The following is a 21,125-nucleotide window of genomic DNA, read 5'->3' on the forward strand; positions in this document are numbered from 1 at the left end:
CATATAGTTGTAGTCTTGTCAGTGCAGTTTGGGTTAGATACAGAGTGAAACGTTAATAGTTGTCTGTAGAATATTGATGAATACAAAAGTTTGAACCTCTACTGAATACTTTTAACTCTCTTAATTACTCTTGACTATTATCAAAACAAGTATGAGACCACATGTTTAAAAATATTACTGTACAACATGGTTGAAGTGTCTACAAAGCTGTTTATACCAACTTCCATGCCTATTGTTATTAATAATAGTGCTACAAAAGTAGATGTAGATGGCAAACTAAGCCAAAATATGCTTCTTATTTTATCAGTTGTTTTCATTGATCTACAGTGAAATGTATTTTGGGAAGTAGCACAATTCAACAAACATATTTTCACAGTGCATTCACTGCTGTCTGTTGTCTGTCTCCAGGTGTGGTGAGGAGCGCTCCACTTGGATGCCCTGTCTCGGCGTAGATCTCAGGTGCCACCATGAACCGGAACAAGCGCGAGAAGGAGTACTACAGTATAGACGTGGGCGATTCCACTTTCACTGTTTTAAAACGCTACCAGAGCCTCAGACCCATCGGCTCTGGGGCACAGGGAATAGTCTGGTAAGTGAAGGCAGTCATTTAAAATAGACGTTAGGCTTTTTATGACAATCAGTATTTTTTTTAATTTTATTTTATTATTTTTTTGAGCATTTGTGTATGACATGTATATTTTGCACAGAATCGCAAGAATGTACAGAGCAGTGGGTGGAGATGTGGGGTAGTTGAAGACAAATTGTTGGGACACCCTTGGATGGAGGACACATAGGATTACTCAAAGTTGCATGAATTAAGCTATTAAAATACAGCTGTTGAGTAAAATAATGATGAGTGAAAACCTAATAAAACATGACTGATTTTGCATACATGTATGTCCCCTTGAAACGGTGACTTCAGTCAGTATTTGTATGCATTTTATTTTAATTATTTTAATTTTAATTGTTATTTTTAAAATCTTTATTTGACATACCGTAAATTTCGGACTACAGAGCGCACCTTGATATAAGCCGCACCAGCTAAATTTGAAGAGAAAATCAATTTTGTACATATATAAGCCGCACCTGAATAAAAGCCGCAGGTTTTCATATTGTAACATGAGATATTTACACAGAAAGACGGTGCACCGACACGCTTTTTTTTAAACTGTGCCTGAAAATTGGCACCAACACGACAACAACACGGGATGAACACATCTGCAGGTTTAGAAAATAAAGCTGCACCAACACGGAAAATCTGCTTTTATTTCCTCTGAAAACTTTTGTCGTCTTTTTACATTGACCAAGTTGGATTCATTGATGTCGAGCTTACGTGCAGTGGCTCTATTTCAGGGGTCGGCAACTCGCGGCTCCGGAGCCGCATGCGCCTCTTTCCGCCTCATACTGCGGCTCTGCGTGGCTTGGGAACTAACACAGACACAGCTCAGTCCTGCGTAAAGAGCCCTGATTTTGAGACGTTGTGCGCACAGGGGTCAGGAGCAACTTTGGCCCGTCCCTAATGACACACTAATAAGCTCGTCCGTAGATGTATCATGAAAATCCTGCTGGAAATCGCCACAGAAATCTATTTGATGTAGTAGCAAGTATATTATCTGCTCTTGTCTCCGCGGTGACGTATCACGTTTAACACATCAGACACGACGCATTAAAGTAGAGCCACAAGCGAGTGAAAATGAGCCAAAACAAAAGTCTTTGGAGATCTTTTTAACAAAGGGGAAAAGGACAACTGAGGAACCAGAAGAAGAGACTACGACCTCCAAGAAAAAGAAAGATAAATTTAACAGACAATGCCTACTTAAAATCTGGGTTTGTCGCTACAGGTGACTCACGCACAGAGTCCGCTCTGCGTAACATACGGGAAAAGCAAATAAGGCAATGAAACCTTCAAAACTGCTTTGGCACATGGAGAATAAGCACCTGGGATTAAACGATACGCTACGAGTTTTTTTGTTGTTGTTTTTTTAAAGAAACTGCGGAGTAGAGTAGACATAATCACATAATCAGTGCGATGCATGATGCAGCGGTTTGGTGAGTTGTATTTTTTTAATGCACTTAAGTTGTTTTTGCCATATTTATCTGCCACGTGTAGAAGGCTTGTCCGTGAAAGTAAAACCTACATTATTCCGTTACATTATTGTTATTATACAGTGTTATCTTCATTTTAGATGTCAAAAAGTATTTGCGGCTCCCAGTGTTTTATTTTATGTGGAAAGTGGGTCCAAATGGCTCTTTGCGTGCGTGTTAAAGGCCGACCCCTGCTCTGTTTCCTTTCTGTTTCTTTATCTTAAAAACTGCATCATATCCATTTCATGATGCGCAAAATGATCGTTCAAAATCAAAACTAGTGAATTCTTCAGAGCAGAATCTTTCCCCACGTCTGTCTCACTTTTACGTTTACAGCTAGAGAGCGCCCCCCAGGGTCCGTTATCCAGTAAAATTCCATATATAAGCCGCACTGCTGTAAAAGCCGCAGGGTTCAAAGCGTGGAAAAAAAGTAGCGGCTTATAATCCGAAATTTACGGTAGTCATAGCAGAATAAACAGAAAGTGGAGATGAATACAATCTGTACAATCTGAGTCCAAGATTATACAAATGTAGGAGAGACCTAATGAGTGATATAAGGCATAGTTTATTGAATTGAAAAATTTAAGATGTCAGGGGAGATATATTGTTGAAAATTGCCAAAATTTTAAGGACCATACATGCGGTTGTGAAAAGGAGATGGGAGAGGGCGAAGAGGCTGATAGTTCTACTGCTGCAGTAGTAGGCACAGGTGGGTTGCGGTTGTTGATACAGCAGGAAGGAGAGGGGAACAAAAGTCTGTTTACATAAATTACCTGAGAGTTGATGTGACCCTGTCAGCTGAGAGTTGGCTGAGAGGGTCTTCCTGGTTAAAAATTATTTTGCATAACATTATGGGTCAGCTGTTTTTGGAGCTAAGCCGAAATAATAGAGTACAGCAGGGATCAATGCATAATGTAGTATTTGTTGACAGTGCAGTGTGCGATTGTGTTTCCTGCGGATCTGTTTGGCTCGGAGAGAGCTGTACAGCCTGCCTGGATCACTTTCAGGATAAGCTGGTGTAAATAATGACGTTCTATTTGTATGCTAACATTTGTAGCACCTAGCATTGTTCCAGCATTCTCATACACTTGAGATTACTCATTTGGATTGATTATTTCCTTTTGATTAACTTGCCGTATTTCGTTTGGACAAATGTGCAATTCCAGCAAAAAACACAACATATCCACATCGTTTGCATTTTAATGTGCAGATTCAGCAATTCCAAGAATATGCTTCGTTATTGGTTTTGTTCACATGCTAAAGGTATACTGTGTTTTGAAGCATGTCTAGGTGTGTTTTTTCCTTTTTACTTAAATTGGTAATATTGTCAAATTAATTAAGACATTTTTATGGTGTATTGATTGTATTAATGTATTATCTATTAGGGCTTAAAGGTTTTGACTTGATTTAAAATAACATTGTTATCCACTCCACTCACATTGGTTGTGCCACATAGTTCAAAAAAATCAACAGTGTAATTATTATTTAAGTAGATATAAAAATGGTATAAAGAATACAAAAAGATTTTTAAATGTATTTTTCACAATATGTTGCATAGAGTTATCATAAAATCCTTTTTCTCATTTGCCAGTATCCTTTAAAGACCCACCACCATTATATACCGTATTTTCCAGACTATAAGTCGCTCTGATGCACCAGCCAAAAAATGCATAATGTAGAAAAAAATATATAAGTTGCACTGGACTATAAGTCACATTTTTTGAGGAAATTTACTTTACAAAATCCGAGACAAAGAACAGATTTTCTTTAAAAGCAAATTATAATAATAACAATAAAATGGAGAACAGGCTGAATATCAGTACAGCACGCTAACGTAACACATTTATATTTATTCAGCTACATGAAGCATAGACAGAACTGAACACGTGTCTGGTTTGTTAATGTAAGATATTAACAAGTTTACTGTGGATCTCACTCCAAATCACTAAATTCATTCAATTCTTCATCCTCGGTGTCACTTCTGAAAAACTTCAAGTCCGGAGGTAGATGAAGCACTGCTTCCTCTTCAGACATCAGACTCAGCAGAATACCATTTTCTCTTACGGGCATTTTTGTTCAGTCTTTCTCAGACGTCTTTTAAATTACTGTAATGTTGAAATTTTAAATTTTCAGGGGTACAGGAGCAGTAAATACTGGTACAAGCCTAGAGTGCCCTCACGCGGTTGTCAGTGTGACAGTAACGACAAAAAGTGCATCTTATAGTCCGGAAAATATGGTAGTTGTTATACAAGTTGCTATAATTATAATGGTTTGTTTTCCATCATTAACACATTTTTCCAGTCTTGTGAAGCTTTGTGTAGTCTACTTATTTGTAATTAAACAAAGTCATCTACAAAAATGTTGTAGAAGCCTGTATTTGCATGTCTGTGTGGAGGTGCTCTTCATCTCCTTATTAGTCTAATGGCTGTAATTGATTGAGTTATGTTAGTGAAAGAGTCTTTATGTAGGAGTTAAGAGAATGAGTGCTGACTATGTGAATGTGTCCTCTCTCTCTACAGTTCAGCCTATGACCACAACCTGGAGAGGAACGTAGCCATCAAAAAGCTGAGCCGGCCCTTTCAGAACCAGACCCATGCCAAGCGGGCCTACAGAGAGCTGGTGCTGATGAAATGTGTCAACCACAAGAACGTAAGGCCATTTCCATATTCTCAGTGAGGGTCGGGAATCAGAAGGGGTCGCTTTTAGCTTATAAATGTATCTACTAAAATATGATTGGTGACGTAACAGTTTAAAGGCTCTGTACCTAATTTTTACCATCTTAAAAACCTTAAACAGAACTACTTAATTTTAGACTAAATAGGTCCAGAGTTACTCCTCACTTACCTAATGTATTGAGAGCTTCCTCACTGTGATCACTCACTGTGATTTACAAGAGCTTTTCAGAAACCAGGGGGGAGTTTTGCTCTGACAGTAAAGCTAACAGCATTTAGCATGCTAACTGACACTTTCTGATTATTGGACAATAAAATGCTTTCTAATTAGATGCAGACAGGGCACAGTGGACATATTTTGACCTCGAGAGCTGCTTATATAATATAGACATGACATGAAGTGTGCTCAAATACATGAAAAAAAATCAAGTACAAGGCCTTTAATAACCAGACTAATGAGCGGAGGTGGGGTGATTATCGAAATATCAATATTGTTTTGAAGATGTGCAAAATTTGAATTGAATTGTCTAGTTATAGTTTAGAATTAAAAAATATCTGCAAAAAGAACTGGTCATAAAAAAAGACATTATATTTATTAACTTCCAAATAGGGTAGAAAGTGTTTTTATTCTGCACCTTTCTCCTATAATGTTAATCTTATGATGATTATTTGTGATTATTTATGTTTTGATTTGTTGTATTGTGATTTTAATGTCTTTTTTATTCTGTAAAGCACTTTGGATTACCTTGTGTACGCATTGTGCTATACAAATAAACTTGCCTTGCCAAGGGTTAGACTGTTCTAAGACTGGCAAGGGGCCATCAACCCCTTCAACCACCACAAATCGCTCACTCCATATCACATTCATACAGTAGCATGGAATAGATGCACTAGTCACATAAGTAACTGAACTGCTGACAGTACTTTATCCACTGAGCCTCTGCCACCCAAAGCTATATTTCACAAAATTACCACAAATAAGTAGTGTCAGAATTTAGTTTAATGAAATCTCTAAAATTGCGTAAACATGCTCAAATTTGTGATTTCAGTATAATGTTGCCTCCCCAAAATCATTTCATTTCCACACTACTTGCCTGAATAAGAAACCTCCTGAAGTGCAAGACCAACAATTAAAAACACTAACATTGTAATATCCACAAAACCTCTGCTTATGTTGTCTTTGCACTATTACATATTGATACACAGCAGTATCTTCCTCACAGTAATCTGCAGTGATAATCTGTGGCATTTCCAATTTGTGAGTGCTGAGTCCACAGTGAGTCAGCCCCCACATACATAATGAGTCTGAGCATAAACACACAAACACTGCTGTTAACGTTAGCAGCTACACGGCATACAACGAACTGTCACAGAAATGCAGAAAATTAGATTACTCTGTTGATTTTTTTTCTTATACACTGAACTCATTATTTTGATTAAAACAAAATTAATCACGACAAAGGAAATTCTCTGTATGATTTGATCACTAACGACCAAGTGACTATTGAAACAGGCGTAGTAGCTAACTAGTGGACACTTTTTATGTTTTATTCTACTGCTGTTTTTCTTGTACTTTGCTCTTGCGATGCTGAAATTTTCCTGTTTTGGTACAAATTAAAAGTTCCTCGTTTAATCTTACCTTGGCCGATTTGAACCAGCGAGCCCATACCCTCTGGTTATGGGTCAAACACCTACCAATTGTGCCACTGTAATTTGATAATTTCTCAATAATTTTTTCTCTCTCTTTTCTTTTAAATTGGGAATACAACATGCAAACACATACAAAAAAACCCCAAAACAATTATAGGACATACACAAGCGACAAAGACAGTAACAGATAATAACAGAAAAAATACAACTGAAAAACTGAAAAATGAACTTACTCTCTGCACTGCTAGGCACTTTGCTAAAGCAGTTAAAGCTAACATGATGAACTTTTCCTGAGATTCATTAGTCATCCTTACTTTGATTATTTATTATGCACTCCGCTGTGGGGTCTAGCAATAGAATAACATTCAGACAGCTCCTTAGAAAATAAATGTATCTAAACTAAGCTTTCAAATGCTACTTAAGTTTTGCTCTTTAAGCTGATGTAATTGGTTTCTACGCTCTTAAGGTAGAATTCAAATGGAACTTTTAGTGCAGTATTGATTCATTGATTGACCTGCAGCAGAAACTAAAAATGGCCAATGAGAGTGCTTCTTAAACTGCAGCATTCACACGATTGGTCCAGACGTGCTTGTATCTACCCTAACATTACAGCACAATAAAGGATAAATAGGTCTTATGTTAAATACTACAATAGCATACATTTTGGGGGGATTCTCCAGATAATAATCCTTCAGAATTTGTGCTGATATGTGCTTGTAAATGCCTTGGTTGAAAGTCAAGATTCGAAAAAAAATGAATATCAGTATCTCAGGTGTGTGAGAGTGAAACGCTCCCTCATCCCGATTTATTGTCTATTGGTTTGTCTAGTGCTTTATTTTTACTCTTAAACTCAGATTGCAGATGATGCCGTCGTCTTCTCTTCACGGATAGGAAGACGGCCCTAAAATCTAAACTGAAAAAAATATGTACTGGAATAAATTATTCAGTATCCAGACCAAATGAACCTCATTGGACTAATATCTCGTAGATGTAGAGTTCACTATATCACCCATCTGTTTTCTGCACTGAGCAATACTAGCATATAAACACAAGAAATGATTTAAGTCTTGTCTCTTCCCTCCCAGAGAAACCACTGAATAACCAAAGTTTCTTGTTGTTTTCACAGATAATCGGTCTATTAAATGTTTTCACACCACAGAAGACGCTGGAGGAGTTCCAAGATGTGTGAGTATTTCGTGAGGACAGCTGTTTGCTCCGTGCTCACAGGATCAGTAGAGAAGGATGTGACGTGCGGAGGGCTAGGGTGATATTTTGTCCACAGCGTATACGAGCTCCACATTTACATGTAACAGACATGTGCAGTTTAACGGCTCTGAAGCATCACAACATATTTACTAAATCACAACTGTGATACTAAAAGTCTTTGTTAAACCAAAGTTAATATGAAATAAACCTGTTTTAATCATCTTCAGTCAATCAAATGTCAAATGTTCTGCATAAACGAGTTTCTTTCCTCTAAACAAACCACACAAATGTAGCGCTGTGACAGAATAATTTGGTAAAATACAAAAAAAAATATTCTTGGCGATATATCGATACAGCAGCCCACGATATCGACACTGTATCACTAAATGAAATGATACAATATATTGATATTTTTGCACACCTCTATGTAGCATACGAATGTTAAAACAAGATCCACTACAAACTTTGTCCTTTCTTTTTTAATTCTTATTTATCGAACCACAAAACCTCACCATTTTGCCCCAGTCCTTTTAAACACACTTTGGCAAATCAATAATCTGTGCCATTTGTTCCTTCAATTCAGTTTGTGCATCAAAGCCAATAGAGATATAAGCAGAGGAGTGGGGACCGGGCCATGTTGTGTTTGTCTATGTTTGCAGCAGATCACAGAAACAAACGCGATTAATAATGCCATCCCCGAGACGCTGGGGCCGGGAGCGCACTGGCATCACTGCTCCTCCAGATCAGAGCGAAAAAGAAAACTGCACAAATCATGGCCACGGGGTTTGGACTCGGATAGAAGACAGAAAAGCAGTTACCAAGTGGCCACAAATGCTCATTGTATTCCTCTGACATTTGAGAAGATTCCACAGGCAGGTTTTGCTCATGATTAGACTATATATGGCAAACTTTAGCTTTTCAGTGCTGAGGATTGTGAGGATATATTTAGCAAGAGAGAAATGTGTTAGAAGTTTGCCTGTTGAAGGGAAGGAGCGGTGATGTAATAGCTGCCAGGAGACATGTCTTCATCACAGTTTTGGGGGAGACGGAGGCTGTCACTGGTTAAATGTCACAGAGCACAGCGCAGATTTGCAAAGAACTGCTTGTATCACACATTGGCCTAACATTATTCACACTTAAGGAATGTTGCAAAAATTAATATTTTTTTATAATATTTCATTTTTTATTTTTACACTTGACCATGGAATAGTGTTGTCTTGATACCTGTTTTTGATGCTAAGGAATTTATAATACAAATTACAATACTAAAATGGAAGTAAAAAAAATCTCCTTTTTTAGCAATAGAATGTGATTTTCATATACAAAATAATCACACATTTTTTGTTACCATGAGAACTACAACTAGTCCTGATAAAGCTCAAACTCGTACTAAAACTGTGCAGGAAAGCTCTAATTTTGTCCTGTTAATGTGATTATTATAATTTTTTTTTTTTTTTTTTTGCAGTATTGATACTTGCTCAAGTGAGTATCTAGTTTTGATATAAGTTATAGTATTTTTTTTTTTATAATGGCTTTTTGATACTTTTGACAACACTACTATGAAGATGTCATTGCTTTGTCTGAAATTTTAACATTAAACTCATCTATCTCAATGGAGACAAGCAGATGGCACCACCAGGCCAAGTGACTTGTCAGGTTTGTGGAGAGGCGAGCTATTTCACAGTAGGGTCATTTATTTATTTATTTTTTAAACCAGTAAAGACACCTGCAATTAAATAAATGCAAGATGGGTGAGTTTAGTGCCATAATGTGGAACCTCCCCAGCAAAGAGATAATATTTCCATAAAGACAAGGCACCTATACCAGAAAAGTTTTATAGTGTTATATAATTAGACTTGGACAGCACACAGTGGTTTCATTTTAACCTTAAAAGTTGCTTTTATGATATATCTGTACTGGGGCAAAACATTTGAGAAAAAAAAATAGGGTATAGCCTCTTTATGTAACGTAATTTCCTCTCCCAACGCAAATACGCATCTTATCCTGTCCTTATGTGTTATTAGTTTTAGTATCATTTAGTATCTGATTTTTGATACTTTTGACAATCTAAAGTTAAAGCTAATATTGAAGCTAGATACTCAGGTCAGAAATTAACCTTTCCCGAAGCTGAGCTGTATCAGATCAAGTACAAGAAGCATAGACTAGTATACACCCATGGACCACTATGAACCTACTGGACACTGAGGGATTACACAGATATTTGGCCACGTCACATGGTAATATAAAAGAAAGTACTATTTAAAGCTGAAAATGGCATTCTATTGTCCAAATAAAGATTTCTTTGTTTTTTTTTTATTATTGTGGTATTGCAATCTTGTTTTCAGTATTGAGTCTATTAATTGATATCAAAATAGAGTTTGAAATTTGAATATTATGACAACACTACCTTTTAGTTTATATCTCTACAAACTCCCTACAAAACCCAGTTGCAATTGGGGTTTTTTTCACACCAAACCTCCTTAGCACAGATGTTTAAGTATTGCTCTACTATTTAATCTCATTCGGTCGGTGTTGTGTGCTGCAGGTACCTGGTGATGGAGCTGATGGACGCTAACCTCTGTCAGGTGATCCAGATGGAGCTGGACCATGAGAGGCTGTCCTACCTGCTGTACCAGATGCTCTGTGGGATCAAGCACCTGCACGCAGCCGGCATCATTCACAGGGTAAAACACACACATTCACACACGCATTACTCGCTTCACTGAGGAGGACACGGGCTGCTGGCTTCTACTTCTACACTTTAACGTGTGCGACTAGAATGTATTGTTTTATTTTAATAGTATAACATGATGAAAAGCTAGGAGGTACATGAAAATGTATAGACATGATTCTGTGCCCCATACCTAGAAAGCAATATGATGAAATGACAAATTTGCAACGCTTTGAAATATAATGACGACGTAAAAACTGTAAACTGCTGCAAAATCATAATACATGTTAATGCTATGTCCATCCTACTGTATTTTTTTTAAATGGCAAAATTATCAGACCCAACAATTCTAGAAAATTATATGAACACTAGATATATCTCCTCTTTAATTTTACCCGTTTCTTCTCTTAATTTTAAGCAGGCTGATAAACTGCACTCTCACTGTGCAAATAATTACGATTATTGTGTCTATTATCTTACCATAGTTGATAAGAATAATACTACATCACAAACCTAAATTGCCAAATTGTGTAGTAATATTTTCAATTTCCATTATAGCATTGTTTGATTTATTTATTTATTTGATAGGGACAGTGCATATTAATGAACATCTGTAAACGCAGTGTAAATATGCCAGATTATAGCAAAAAATTGTGTTTCATTGTGGCCGGAGTTTTGGTCTATTCTGATATAATCCCATTTTAGAGGTACACAACAAGACAATGTAACAACTTGCATTTTTGGTTTCTTAGAACACTTGTAAAGGTAACTCATACTCATCCAAAAGCATCTGACTGACTGATGATTAATTGTAGGCATCAAGAGACTATTGTACTTCACAAATTGTTTTAAATAAAGTATTGCCAGTAGTGCCAGTGCCACCATAATCTACACAGGAATTCTTGACAAAACAAAATATATATATAATCAAGTCCTGTCAGGTCTCTAAAGTGACAGTTTGCATTCCCGTTACCCTTCTTCCCATTGTTCAGAACTACAGTGCAGTGTCTTCTCCAGTCAATGTTTCACTCAGACACTACATAGCGCAGATAAAGTAACCTCCTCCTGCTCTGTCAGCCAGAACTAATGGAGCCACAGGCAGCACAGCCATCTCTGCTCCATCAACCGAAGTGTGCACACAAACTTTTCATTTTGTCAAGGTGAAAGATGCACTAAGTCACCCTTCACAGTGTATTCAAATCAGATTGTTGTGGGCTATATAACACATACATTTGTGACATGCTCCAATATCTGCGCAGCCTCCAGAAGCAATTTCAGTACTGTTCGGTTTGATGAGTCTAGACAGTTTTATCTGAAGGAGCTGAGATAAGTGTTTCAGGGCTGATTCACCTTTTGTGCTTTAAGGACCCTGACCTTGGTATAAAGGTGGTGTTTGGAATTCAGGTCAAGGCTAGTAGGCACAGCATAAAAGAGTCTAGTTTTTAGCTATTTTAGCCTGATTCTTTTATAACCAACTCCTTAAAGCCAATGTTCACGTTTATATCGAGGCTTTTGAAATATATTTGATGGACTCTAATGGTCCAGTTTTCCTGTTCAAAATAATAGATTGTGTAGTATCAAGTAAGGCACTGTACCAAATGTTTGCTGTCTTAAAAACGTGGTAAACAAAACTGGACCACTGCAAACTGTTAAATTAACTAGAGTTATTCCTCACTTTCCTAATGCATCTCTAGTATCCTGATTATGCACTGCGATGAGTTTATGAGCACTTTTCACAACTTTGAGAGCATCGCAGTAATGCAAAAAACAACTAGCATGCTATTAACACACTTCCACAATTGCGGAACATGAGACAACTGTGTGCTGTTTGCATCTAAGAGCTGCTTTTACAATGTATCAGAATTGGGGCAAAACAAATTATTTTATTTCTTCTATTGCATGAAAAAAAAATTGCTACAGCCCACATCACGAGGAGACACAAAATTGAGAACATGAAAACGACACATTTTTGACGTTAATTACATAACATTAATTGTTTATATATTTTTTCAATCGTTTTATATCATATCTCATTGTAAATGATTTTATGTAAAAAAGAGACAATTACATTGCAAGCATCCGACCCGAGACAAAATCTTAATAAAAAGAAGAAATCTTGCAGTGATAGGGTGTAAAAGTGTTAGAAAAATATCTAATAGTTTTTTCTGACAAGCTTAGCGATTTATAAATAGATTTGCAATTTATGTTCTAATAACTGGATTCTGTTCAAAGTTCAAGTTTTAAACACATCCTGCAGCCTTTGTGATTGGCTTTCAAATTGCGATTTCGATTTATCTTACAGCCCACTCTTGTGGCACAAAACCTTGTCCCTTCCCTGCCAGGACTTACCAAACCTTGCATTTGTACACTTTATAGATCCCACCTGGAGTAGAGATTTGCACCTGTCTAATCATTAAATGTCCTCACAATAAATGATGTGTGTCTGTGTATTGTCTGACAGGACTTGAAGCCCAGTAACATCGTGGTCAAATCCGACTGCACGCTGAAGATCCTGGACTTTGGTTTGGCCCGGACAGCAGCCACGGGTCTGCTCATGACCCCTTATGTGGTGACCCGCTACTACCGTGCCCCGGAGGTCATCCTGGGCATGGGTTACCAGGCCAACGGTGAGTGCCAGCAGCTGATTGGTCCATGCTGCTGCACGGCCCACCCCCTCTCTGCACAGCCACTCCCCCTCACACACACGTACACACACATTTACACACCGGTAAAGGTCACCATCAGGGGGCATGTGGCGGACTTCCTGTGCGGGGAAAGCTTCAGCATGTGTTTGATGTTTTATTAAGAGGGCAGCCAGAGAACACGGGCACTTTTGCATGTTTCAGCAGAGGAACTGAGCACTCCTGCTTACAAATCACATCTCTCTAATACACTGTATGGAACAGGCAGTTTATTTGTGTCAACATTAACATTACAATACAAATAAAAACATAAATAATCATCATAAAATTAACTTAAAAAGAGAAGAGTGAAGAATAAAAACTTTTCAGTCATATGCACAGCCAAACAGCACCGTTTTGAGCTTGGATTTAAACATTGTCAAAGTAGAGGCTCGTCTCACATCTTCAGGAAGGCGCCATGAGGCCAAGTCACGGGTTAAATTTGTTATCGAGTCCCTTGTCTTATATGCAGCTAAAATCTGGAAGTTTGATGCAGTGTTACAGAAAGTATCACAATAAGTTGTAATATTGAAGCTATTTTATAGAACTTGCACAATAACCCTGAACCAGAATAATATAATTAAACCTTTTTTAAATGAACAATATCTGAAAAAAGACCTGAGCTCCTATAGCTGAAACATATACGTTCTTCATTGACTGATGAATTATACAAAAACTGAGAAAAAGTTTCCCACTGGTGCAAAGAAATGTATACATGATAAATAGAGCCCCAAAGAATATTGTTCCAGTGTTCATTTATTTAATTTGATGTAGTAATTATTTTGACAGGACTGGTATTGAACAATTCAAAATCGAAATAAAATCTGAATAGTCACAATGACTGTAATTTATTACATAATTTACCATAAAAACAACTAAATATCATAATATCTAAAAGCTGCATGGTCGTTTAGGCACGGCAAGTTTATTTGCATAGCACAATTCGTACACAAGGTAATTCAAACCAAATAGTGTTCTGTAAAGTCCTTTGCAGAATAAGAAATATGTTAAAATCAACAAATAAAAACATAATCACAAATCATCATAAAATTAACATTAAAAGAGAAGAGGCAGAATAAAAACCTTTCAGTCGTATGCACAGCTAAACAGAACCGTTTTGAGCCTGGATTTAAACATTGTCAAAGTAGAGGCCTGTCTCACATTTTCAGGAGACTGCAGAGATTCAGTTTTTAATTCAGCTAAAACGAAGTCATTTTGAAATGGACAGGATTCTTGGGTTAGTTTATCAGTTTACATTTCAGTCTTCTCTCAAATGTCAGTGCTCCTGAATGTGTTTTAAAATGTGAACTTTGAACAGAATCCTACCATTAAAACCATGATCAATTTAATCACAATCACAGTGTGAAATTGCAACAAGATATTTTTCCATAATACACAGTTCTAATCCAAAGAATGCAATTGCTTTTCAAGCGCAGCAGCTCCAAAGTGCAAACTTCAGTATAACCCGTAGAGCTCCTGACCGAAAATATTGACCCTAATTTTTCCAGCTGACTACTTGCTTCTTTTCTTTGCTCCCTCCCTCTCTCCTCCTCCTCTCTCCTCCTCTCTGCTGCCACGCGTGTAGTGGACATTTGGGCTGTGGGCTGCATTATGGCAGAAATGGTGCGCCACAAAATCCTTTTTCCAGGAAGGGATTGTATCCTTGAGCTGCTTGCAGCAGTGACTGGCATTAAAACAAAGGCTCCACAAACACTCCTCATGTCTTAAGTTGGGCTCATTCATTTGCATGTTAATCATTTCAGAATGGCTGTATATCTGCAAATGTCAGACTATAACTGTCAAACGAGTAGCATTTAAATTGTGACATTTTATTTTGGAGACCCATCTACTTTATTGAATACAGTGGCTGTGTTCAAATGCACACCAAAAATCTGATCGTTATCTAATTTCTGGTGTTCTCAAATTATGTAAATGTCATGTAAACAGTGGCTGTAGTTACATGCACACTCAAAATCTGTTTTTTGGATCTAAAAGGTTATTAACATTCAATTTAAACAGCAAAATCAACAGATTCTTGCTGGAAGAAACGTGGAAAGACAAATTGTACTGTCTTCAAAATACAACAATTAACGTATAATCTAGTTTCTCTTGTACATGAAAACACAAAAATCTGATATAATGATTTAGTTAACTTACTATCTGATTTTTACTAACCATCTAAAAGCACCCACTGGCATTAGTTAAAACACGGATGGCAAAATCTGCAGTCAGCATTCAGTAGCTAGAATATAAATTGTGTGTTTCCCATTTGCGTGAATGGTCCTACACGTTGGTATATGATGATACATGGGACTAAAACAAAAGATACAGAAACATTTCTTAGATGAAGAGGAAAGTCTTTGTGCTTTATTAGGCCAGATTAAGGTGTAGGCATTATAAAAGTGGTTTAACCCTGGTGGGACGCCTGCATTGGAGAGCCTCATCTGCATGCCTCATCTTCAGTTCTGTTCTCACTCCTCACCATGCACACTTTGTACTCTTTTGCGTTTGTGCTTGGTTGTGTTGGTCCTGCATGCTAACGGGGTGGTGTCATGTCATTTTCAGTTGATGTCTGGTCTGTGGGCTGCATCATGGCTGAAATGGTCCGGGGTAGTGTGCTGTTTCCAGGCACTGACCGTATCCTTGAGAGGGGACCTGCACAGATGATGAGCTGTCTGTGATGTTTGCTCATATGTTTGAACTTCAATGTATTATTCTGGTTCAAATGCATCTGTATACATTTCATACACAGTTGTTGGTGATCCTCCATAGCCACAATTTTACATTTGTTTAATATTTCCCTATATTGCCTATTTAACAATTGCAGTGCATAGTATTAGTGAACTATAAAATATTGATTAAATAGACATGTGGTTCGCCATTTCTTATAAATAAGGCATATTCCTGTATTTTAGGTTAATACAGTAGAAACAAAATTTACAATTATAGCTACAGCTCTATGAATCATAACTTTTTGTAGCATTTAAATAGAAATACAAATTTTAAAGATCCAGACTGCAGCTTTTTACACATTTAAACAATTATCTAGGATTTCATTTTTAGCTAAAAATACTGAGCTCTGAAAATACCAGAGCAATAAGTCATTACTTTACCAAATTATTTGATGATTAATGAAATCCAATTTCAATAAAGTAAAGTTTAAAGTAAATCACTAGTTAGAATTTATATTTCATTCTTATTGTTTGCTTTCGACCCAATAGAAAATACTGATGCATCCAGTAGTTTCCCATTGTCACTGTCAGTCCTCATATGTCATTGAAATGTTCCATAGTTTTAATTTCTTTAGCAGTTTTGCCATAGGACAGTGTAGCTGACCTTTTTAGAATGTGACATTTAAGCATCTATTTCTACTGCAGAAACTAGATTTGCTTTGTCACCTCTGGCCAATCAATGATTGCCATTTTTTGTTTACCCTCAATAGGGCTGCACAATATACCAAAATCATATTGAAAACACAATTTGAATAGGTGCAACTATCAAATCACAAGACTGCATTTTTTAGGTTATAGAATTTCCACTATAAACAACAAATTATCCTTTATTGATGACAAAAACATTGGATTTCTACAAAAATAAAATGGACAGAATTCTTGAATTAGTTCAGTTCAGATGTCAGTCTTCTCATAAATGTTAATGTTTGCACATTGTAAAGAACTCATTATAACTCAATGTGAACAGAATCCTTCTTTCTATACTTAAATCACAAATCTAATCCCAATACTTGTAAGAAAAATTGCAATTAGATGTTTCTATAATTGTGCAGCTCTACTACCTTTGACCTTTCCCCTGTATCCCCTGAGCCCCCCCCCCCCTCTCTCTCTGACACACACACACACACACACTCACACCGCAGCAGTGTCCTTAACCATATGCCCGTCAGACATCGACCAGTGGAACAAGGTGATCGAGCAGCTGGGCACGCCCTCTCAGGAGTTCCTCATGAAGCTGAACCAGTCGGTGCGCACTTACGTGGAGAACCGACCACGCTATGCCGGCTACAGCTTTGAAAAGCTCTTCCCCGACGTTCTGTTTCCTGCAGACTCCGAACACAACAAGCTTAAAGGTAAGACACAGACCTGGGATTGTGCTGGTGATTTGTTCTGCTGTTTAGGTTGCTTGTTTCACTATTGGATACAAATAGGATCACCACCTGTCGCTATTTTGGTTTACCTCCACACCCACTTATTTATTACCTGGCCTGTCAAAACCACATGCTTCTACAAAATTTTATAAAGACGTGTGGGTCTGGAACCATATCCTGCGTCCCCCATTTCTGAGAGGAGTGGACAGGTGGATTAACCAATCAAAGAAATGCATGGTCCGTTTATGTCAGAACAAATATGGTGGCTTACAAGTTAAAAAGGGAAAAAAAACAGAGGATTGCAAAACTCAGAAAGGGTTTGTGCAGAATCAATCAAAGCACTAAACCACGAGTGTCCAAACTTTTCTCATTAAGGGCCACGTATAGAAACACAGACAAAGCTGAGGGCCGATTTAGGGCCATAGACTTGTCACCAATACAGTGAATACTTAAAATCTTATTACAAGTTAGACCGAACCACTAGACCTTTATTCACGCTTACATCCTCAATATGACACATTAAATATCTGATATGGGTTTGATAAAATAGTACTTTTTACTGTACATTTAAAAAAAATCTGGTTAAGGTAATATGGGCAATTCACCTGGAAGCTTGAGGTCCAAGAAAAATTGGTCTGAGGGCTCCATTTGGCCCCCGGGCCGCATCTTGGGCATGGCTGCACTAAACTCTAATTCTCTTAGTAAAAGAGAAGTAAATATATTTAGTACTGAATACAAAGCATATTTAGAAGGAGATGTCTTTCGCATTAGAGAGACAAATTAGCGACAGTGGTTGGACCGTCCCACGTTAGAACCATGGTTTGTCACTCTCAGCAGTCTGGTTTCAAACACTTCTGGCAGTCAGGCAGACTAATTATACATATTTTATTGTGAATAAAATGTTCTTGTGTGCAACTATCAAATCAAAAAAGTTTATTTTATCTAAGCTATGCACTTGGTCGAAAATGTATGTGCCTATGGTTGTAAAATGTATCATTTTCAAAAATAGTTGAACCCTACATTTTATTATGTCCATTTCTCTATTTAGGTTTTTTTTTATTTCACTATGGAAACCCTTCATATTCAATAAAGCCATAAATAGATGGACCAAAGACTTGTTAAGCTACAAAAATAGCATTTGTAGTTTTGTGGCATGATTGTGACAAAATGAGAACATCTTGTCTATCGCTTTTGATCAGAGCTACGATATTAGCTAAAAGCAGGCAAGAATACTATACATAATACATAATAAATAAATTTTTTGGCAAAATGCACCTTCAGCCTATGGTTACAGAGACTCATAAGATGTATTTTCTCCACTAATGAAAGGCAGTGCATTCATTTGTTTGAGGTTGTCACAGTCATTTCCTGTTGGTGATAAAGATCTATTATTAAAGACTGAAAATGAGCGGAGAATTTATTATTTAACAAAAGGTAACAGTGTGAAGGATATGAATTCATAATGGCGCTTTTCATGGAAAGTGTTAAATGCTAATCTAGGTGGAAGTTATTCAGGGGAACCTCCAAAATAGAACCATTAAACTTTATGCAATGGGCTGCTTATCACATAATGAAAAAGTCAAATATAATTTAAAAATGGTGTTTTACATTTGGGCCTCATGTTTTAAATGTCCCCAATGTGAAGAAAAAGAAATTTGCAAATCTTCTACTTTAAATTCAAGATGATAACTCGTCACTTGTTCAAATTACACCACCTCTGCCATAGCTTTTTAAAATGTGTGCGTGTGTGTGTGCGTGCAGTGTTCAAGAAATCCACTTAAAGCTACAGTGACATAGGGCAATATGAAAACACAATTTGCAATTACTTTTGTTGTTATTGAAACAAATAAATGGGGATTACTTCTAATTTCACTGCCATAGTTATTAAACAAGAAATGAAAAAAACATTTCTAAACATTTTCAACAGACTTTGGACTTCTTCCAAAGTCTGACCTCTGCCCCAAACCACATGTTTGACTGACAGAGGATTGGCTGTAGACCTCTTGGTTAGAAAGACCCGAGCTGATAACTGACTGTTTGAAACAACTGGATCTCCGATTAAAATTTTATTATCAGCACTGATCTACAGTGACATATCAATCTGGAACTGTTTTGGTGGAGTGAAAACGTCTTCAAGTGGCACCAAACTGGATAAAAAAAAAATTAAAATAAAAATCATCTTGAGAATATTCCCTTGCTGCATCTCTGAAGCCCTTTAAATCAAGTTTCCACACTGACCGGCAAGAGCAACGGCAATTCAAATTCTATTTAGATGTAGATTAAAATTACCACTTAAAAATATTATTCGCATTTTGGATCCCCATTACCTGCCCATGTAATGGTGTTCCTTGGCAATAAGTAATGGTAATGTAATGATTGCATTAATAATAGAATAAAATAAATTTTGTCTTACTTTGAAACATTCACATGGTCATTTGTGGTAATTGTTAATGCAGATCTGCACATCTCAAAAAGTCATGATAACAGGTCAATGCATTTCATGATATATTGCAGCATTTTATAAAAGTCACCAAAATTGTATTTGGAATTTTATTTGGAATAATTAAGAATAAAACCATTTTGATGAGAAATTCATATCATATCATGTACAGACTACTACAGACAGCTACTGAAACTTCCATCCATCCATCCATCCATCCATTTTCTTCCGCTTATCCGGGGCCGGGTCGCGGGGGCAGCAGTCTAAGCAGGGACTCCCAGACTTCCCTCACCCTGGACACGTCCTCCAGCTCCTCCGGTGGGACCCCAAGGCGTTCCCAGGCCAGCCGAGAGACATAGTCCCTCCAGCGTGTCCTGGGTCTTCCCCGGGGCCTCCTCCCGGTGGGACATGCCCAGAACACTTCCCTAGGGAGGCGTCCAGGAGGCATCCTGAGCAGATGCCCGAGCCACCTCAGCTGGTTCCTCTCAACGTGTAGGAGCAGCGGCTCTACTCCGAGCTCCTCCCGTGTGACCGAGCTCCTCACCCTATCCCTAAGGGTGCGCCCGGCCACTCTGCGGAGGAAGCCCATTTCAGCCGCTTGTATCCGCGATCTTGTCCTTTCGGTCATTACCCAGAGCTCATGACCATAGGTGAGGGTAGGAACGTAGATTGACCGGTAAATCGAGAGCTTTGCCTTCCGGCTCAGCTCCTTCTTCACCACAACGGACCGATACAGCGACCGCATCACTGCAGACGCTGCACCGATCCGCCTGTCAATCTCACGCTCCATCCTTCCCTCACTCGTGAACAAGACCCCGAGATACTTGAACTCCTCCACTTGGGGCAGAGACTCACCACCCACCCGGAGAGAGCAAACCACCTTTTTCCGGTCGAGGACCATGGCCTCGGATTTGGAGGAGCTGATTCTCATCCCAGCCGCTTCACACTCGGCTGCAAACCACCCCAGTGCCTGCTGCAGGTCCTGGCTCGAAGAAGCCATCAGGACAACATCATCTGCAAACAGCAGAGATGAAATCCTGTGGTTCCCAAACCAGGCCCCCTCCGGCCCCTGGCTGTGCCTAGAAATTCTGTCCATAAATATAATGAACAGAACCGGTGACAAAGGGCAGCCCTGGCGGAGTCCAACATGCACTGGGAACAGGTCTGACTTACTGCCGGCAATGCGAACACAGCTCCTGCTCCGGTCATACAGGGACCGGACAGCCCTTAGCAAAGAGCCCCGGACCCCATACTCCCAGAGCACCCCCAAAGGACACCACGAGGGACACGGTCGAATGCCTTCTCCAGATCCACAAAACACATGTGGACTGGTTGGGCATACTCCCATGAGCCCTCGAGGACCCGATGGAGAGTATAGAGCTGGTCCAGTGTTCCACGACCAGGACGAAAACCACACTGCTCCTCCTGAATCCGAGGTTCGACTATCGGTCGGATTCTCCTCTCCAGTACCCTGGAATAGACCTTACCGGGAAGGCTGATGAGTGTGATTCCCCTGTAATTGGAACACACCCTCCGGTCCCCCTTCTTATACAGAGGGACCACCACCCCGGTCTGCCATTCCACAGGTACTGTCCCCGACCGCCACGCGATGTTGCAG

The 21,125-nt window shown here is 38.4% G+C and overlaps 1 protein-coding gene across 2 annotated transcripts in view; it reads left to right on the forward strand.

Annotated features, from left to right (window-relative positions):
- Positions 1–21,125, forward strand: part of mapk8b (mitogen-activated protein kinase 8b) — a 38,481-nt gene that overhangs the window by 6,925 nt on the left and 10,431 nt on the right. Inside the window, exons 2-8 of one of the 2 annotated variants that reach the window (XM_033984710.2) lie at positions 409–589; positions 4,605–4,734; positions 7,534–7,592; positions 10,159–10,297; positions 12,746–12,911; positions 15,531–15,602; positions 16,867–17,049. In XM_033984710.2, coding sequence (XP_033840601.1) covers positions 468–589; positions 4,605–4,734; positions 7,534–7,592; positions 10,159–10,297; positions 12,746–12,911; positions 15,531–15,602; positions 16,867–17,049 — 871 coding nt within the window. In that variant the 5' untranslated portion in view covers positions 409–467. Of the gene's footprint in view, positions 1–408; positions 590–4,604; positions 4,735–7,533; positions 7,593–10,158; positions 10,298–12,745; positions 12,912–14,550; positions 14,623–15,530; positions 15,603–16,866; positions 17,050–21,125 lie in introns of both variants that reach the window. The other variant, XM_055229607.1, reaches the window with a different exon arrangement.

This window comes from Periophthalmus magnuspinnatus, chromosome 19 (assembly GCF_009829125.3).
Source record: "Periophthalmus magnuspinnatus isolate fPerMag1 chromosome 19, fPerMag1.2.pri, whole genome shotgun sequence".
NCBI classification, from domain to species: domain Eukaryota; kingdom Metazoa; phylum Chordata; class Actinopteri; order Gobiiformes; family Gobiidae; genus Periophthalmus; species Periophthalmus magnuspinnatus.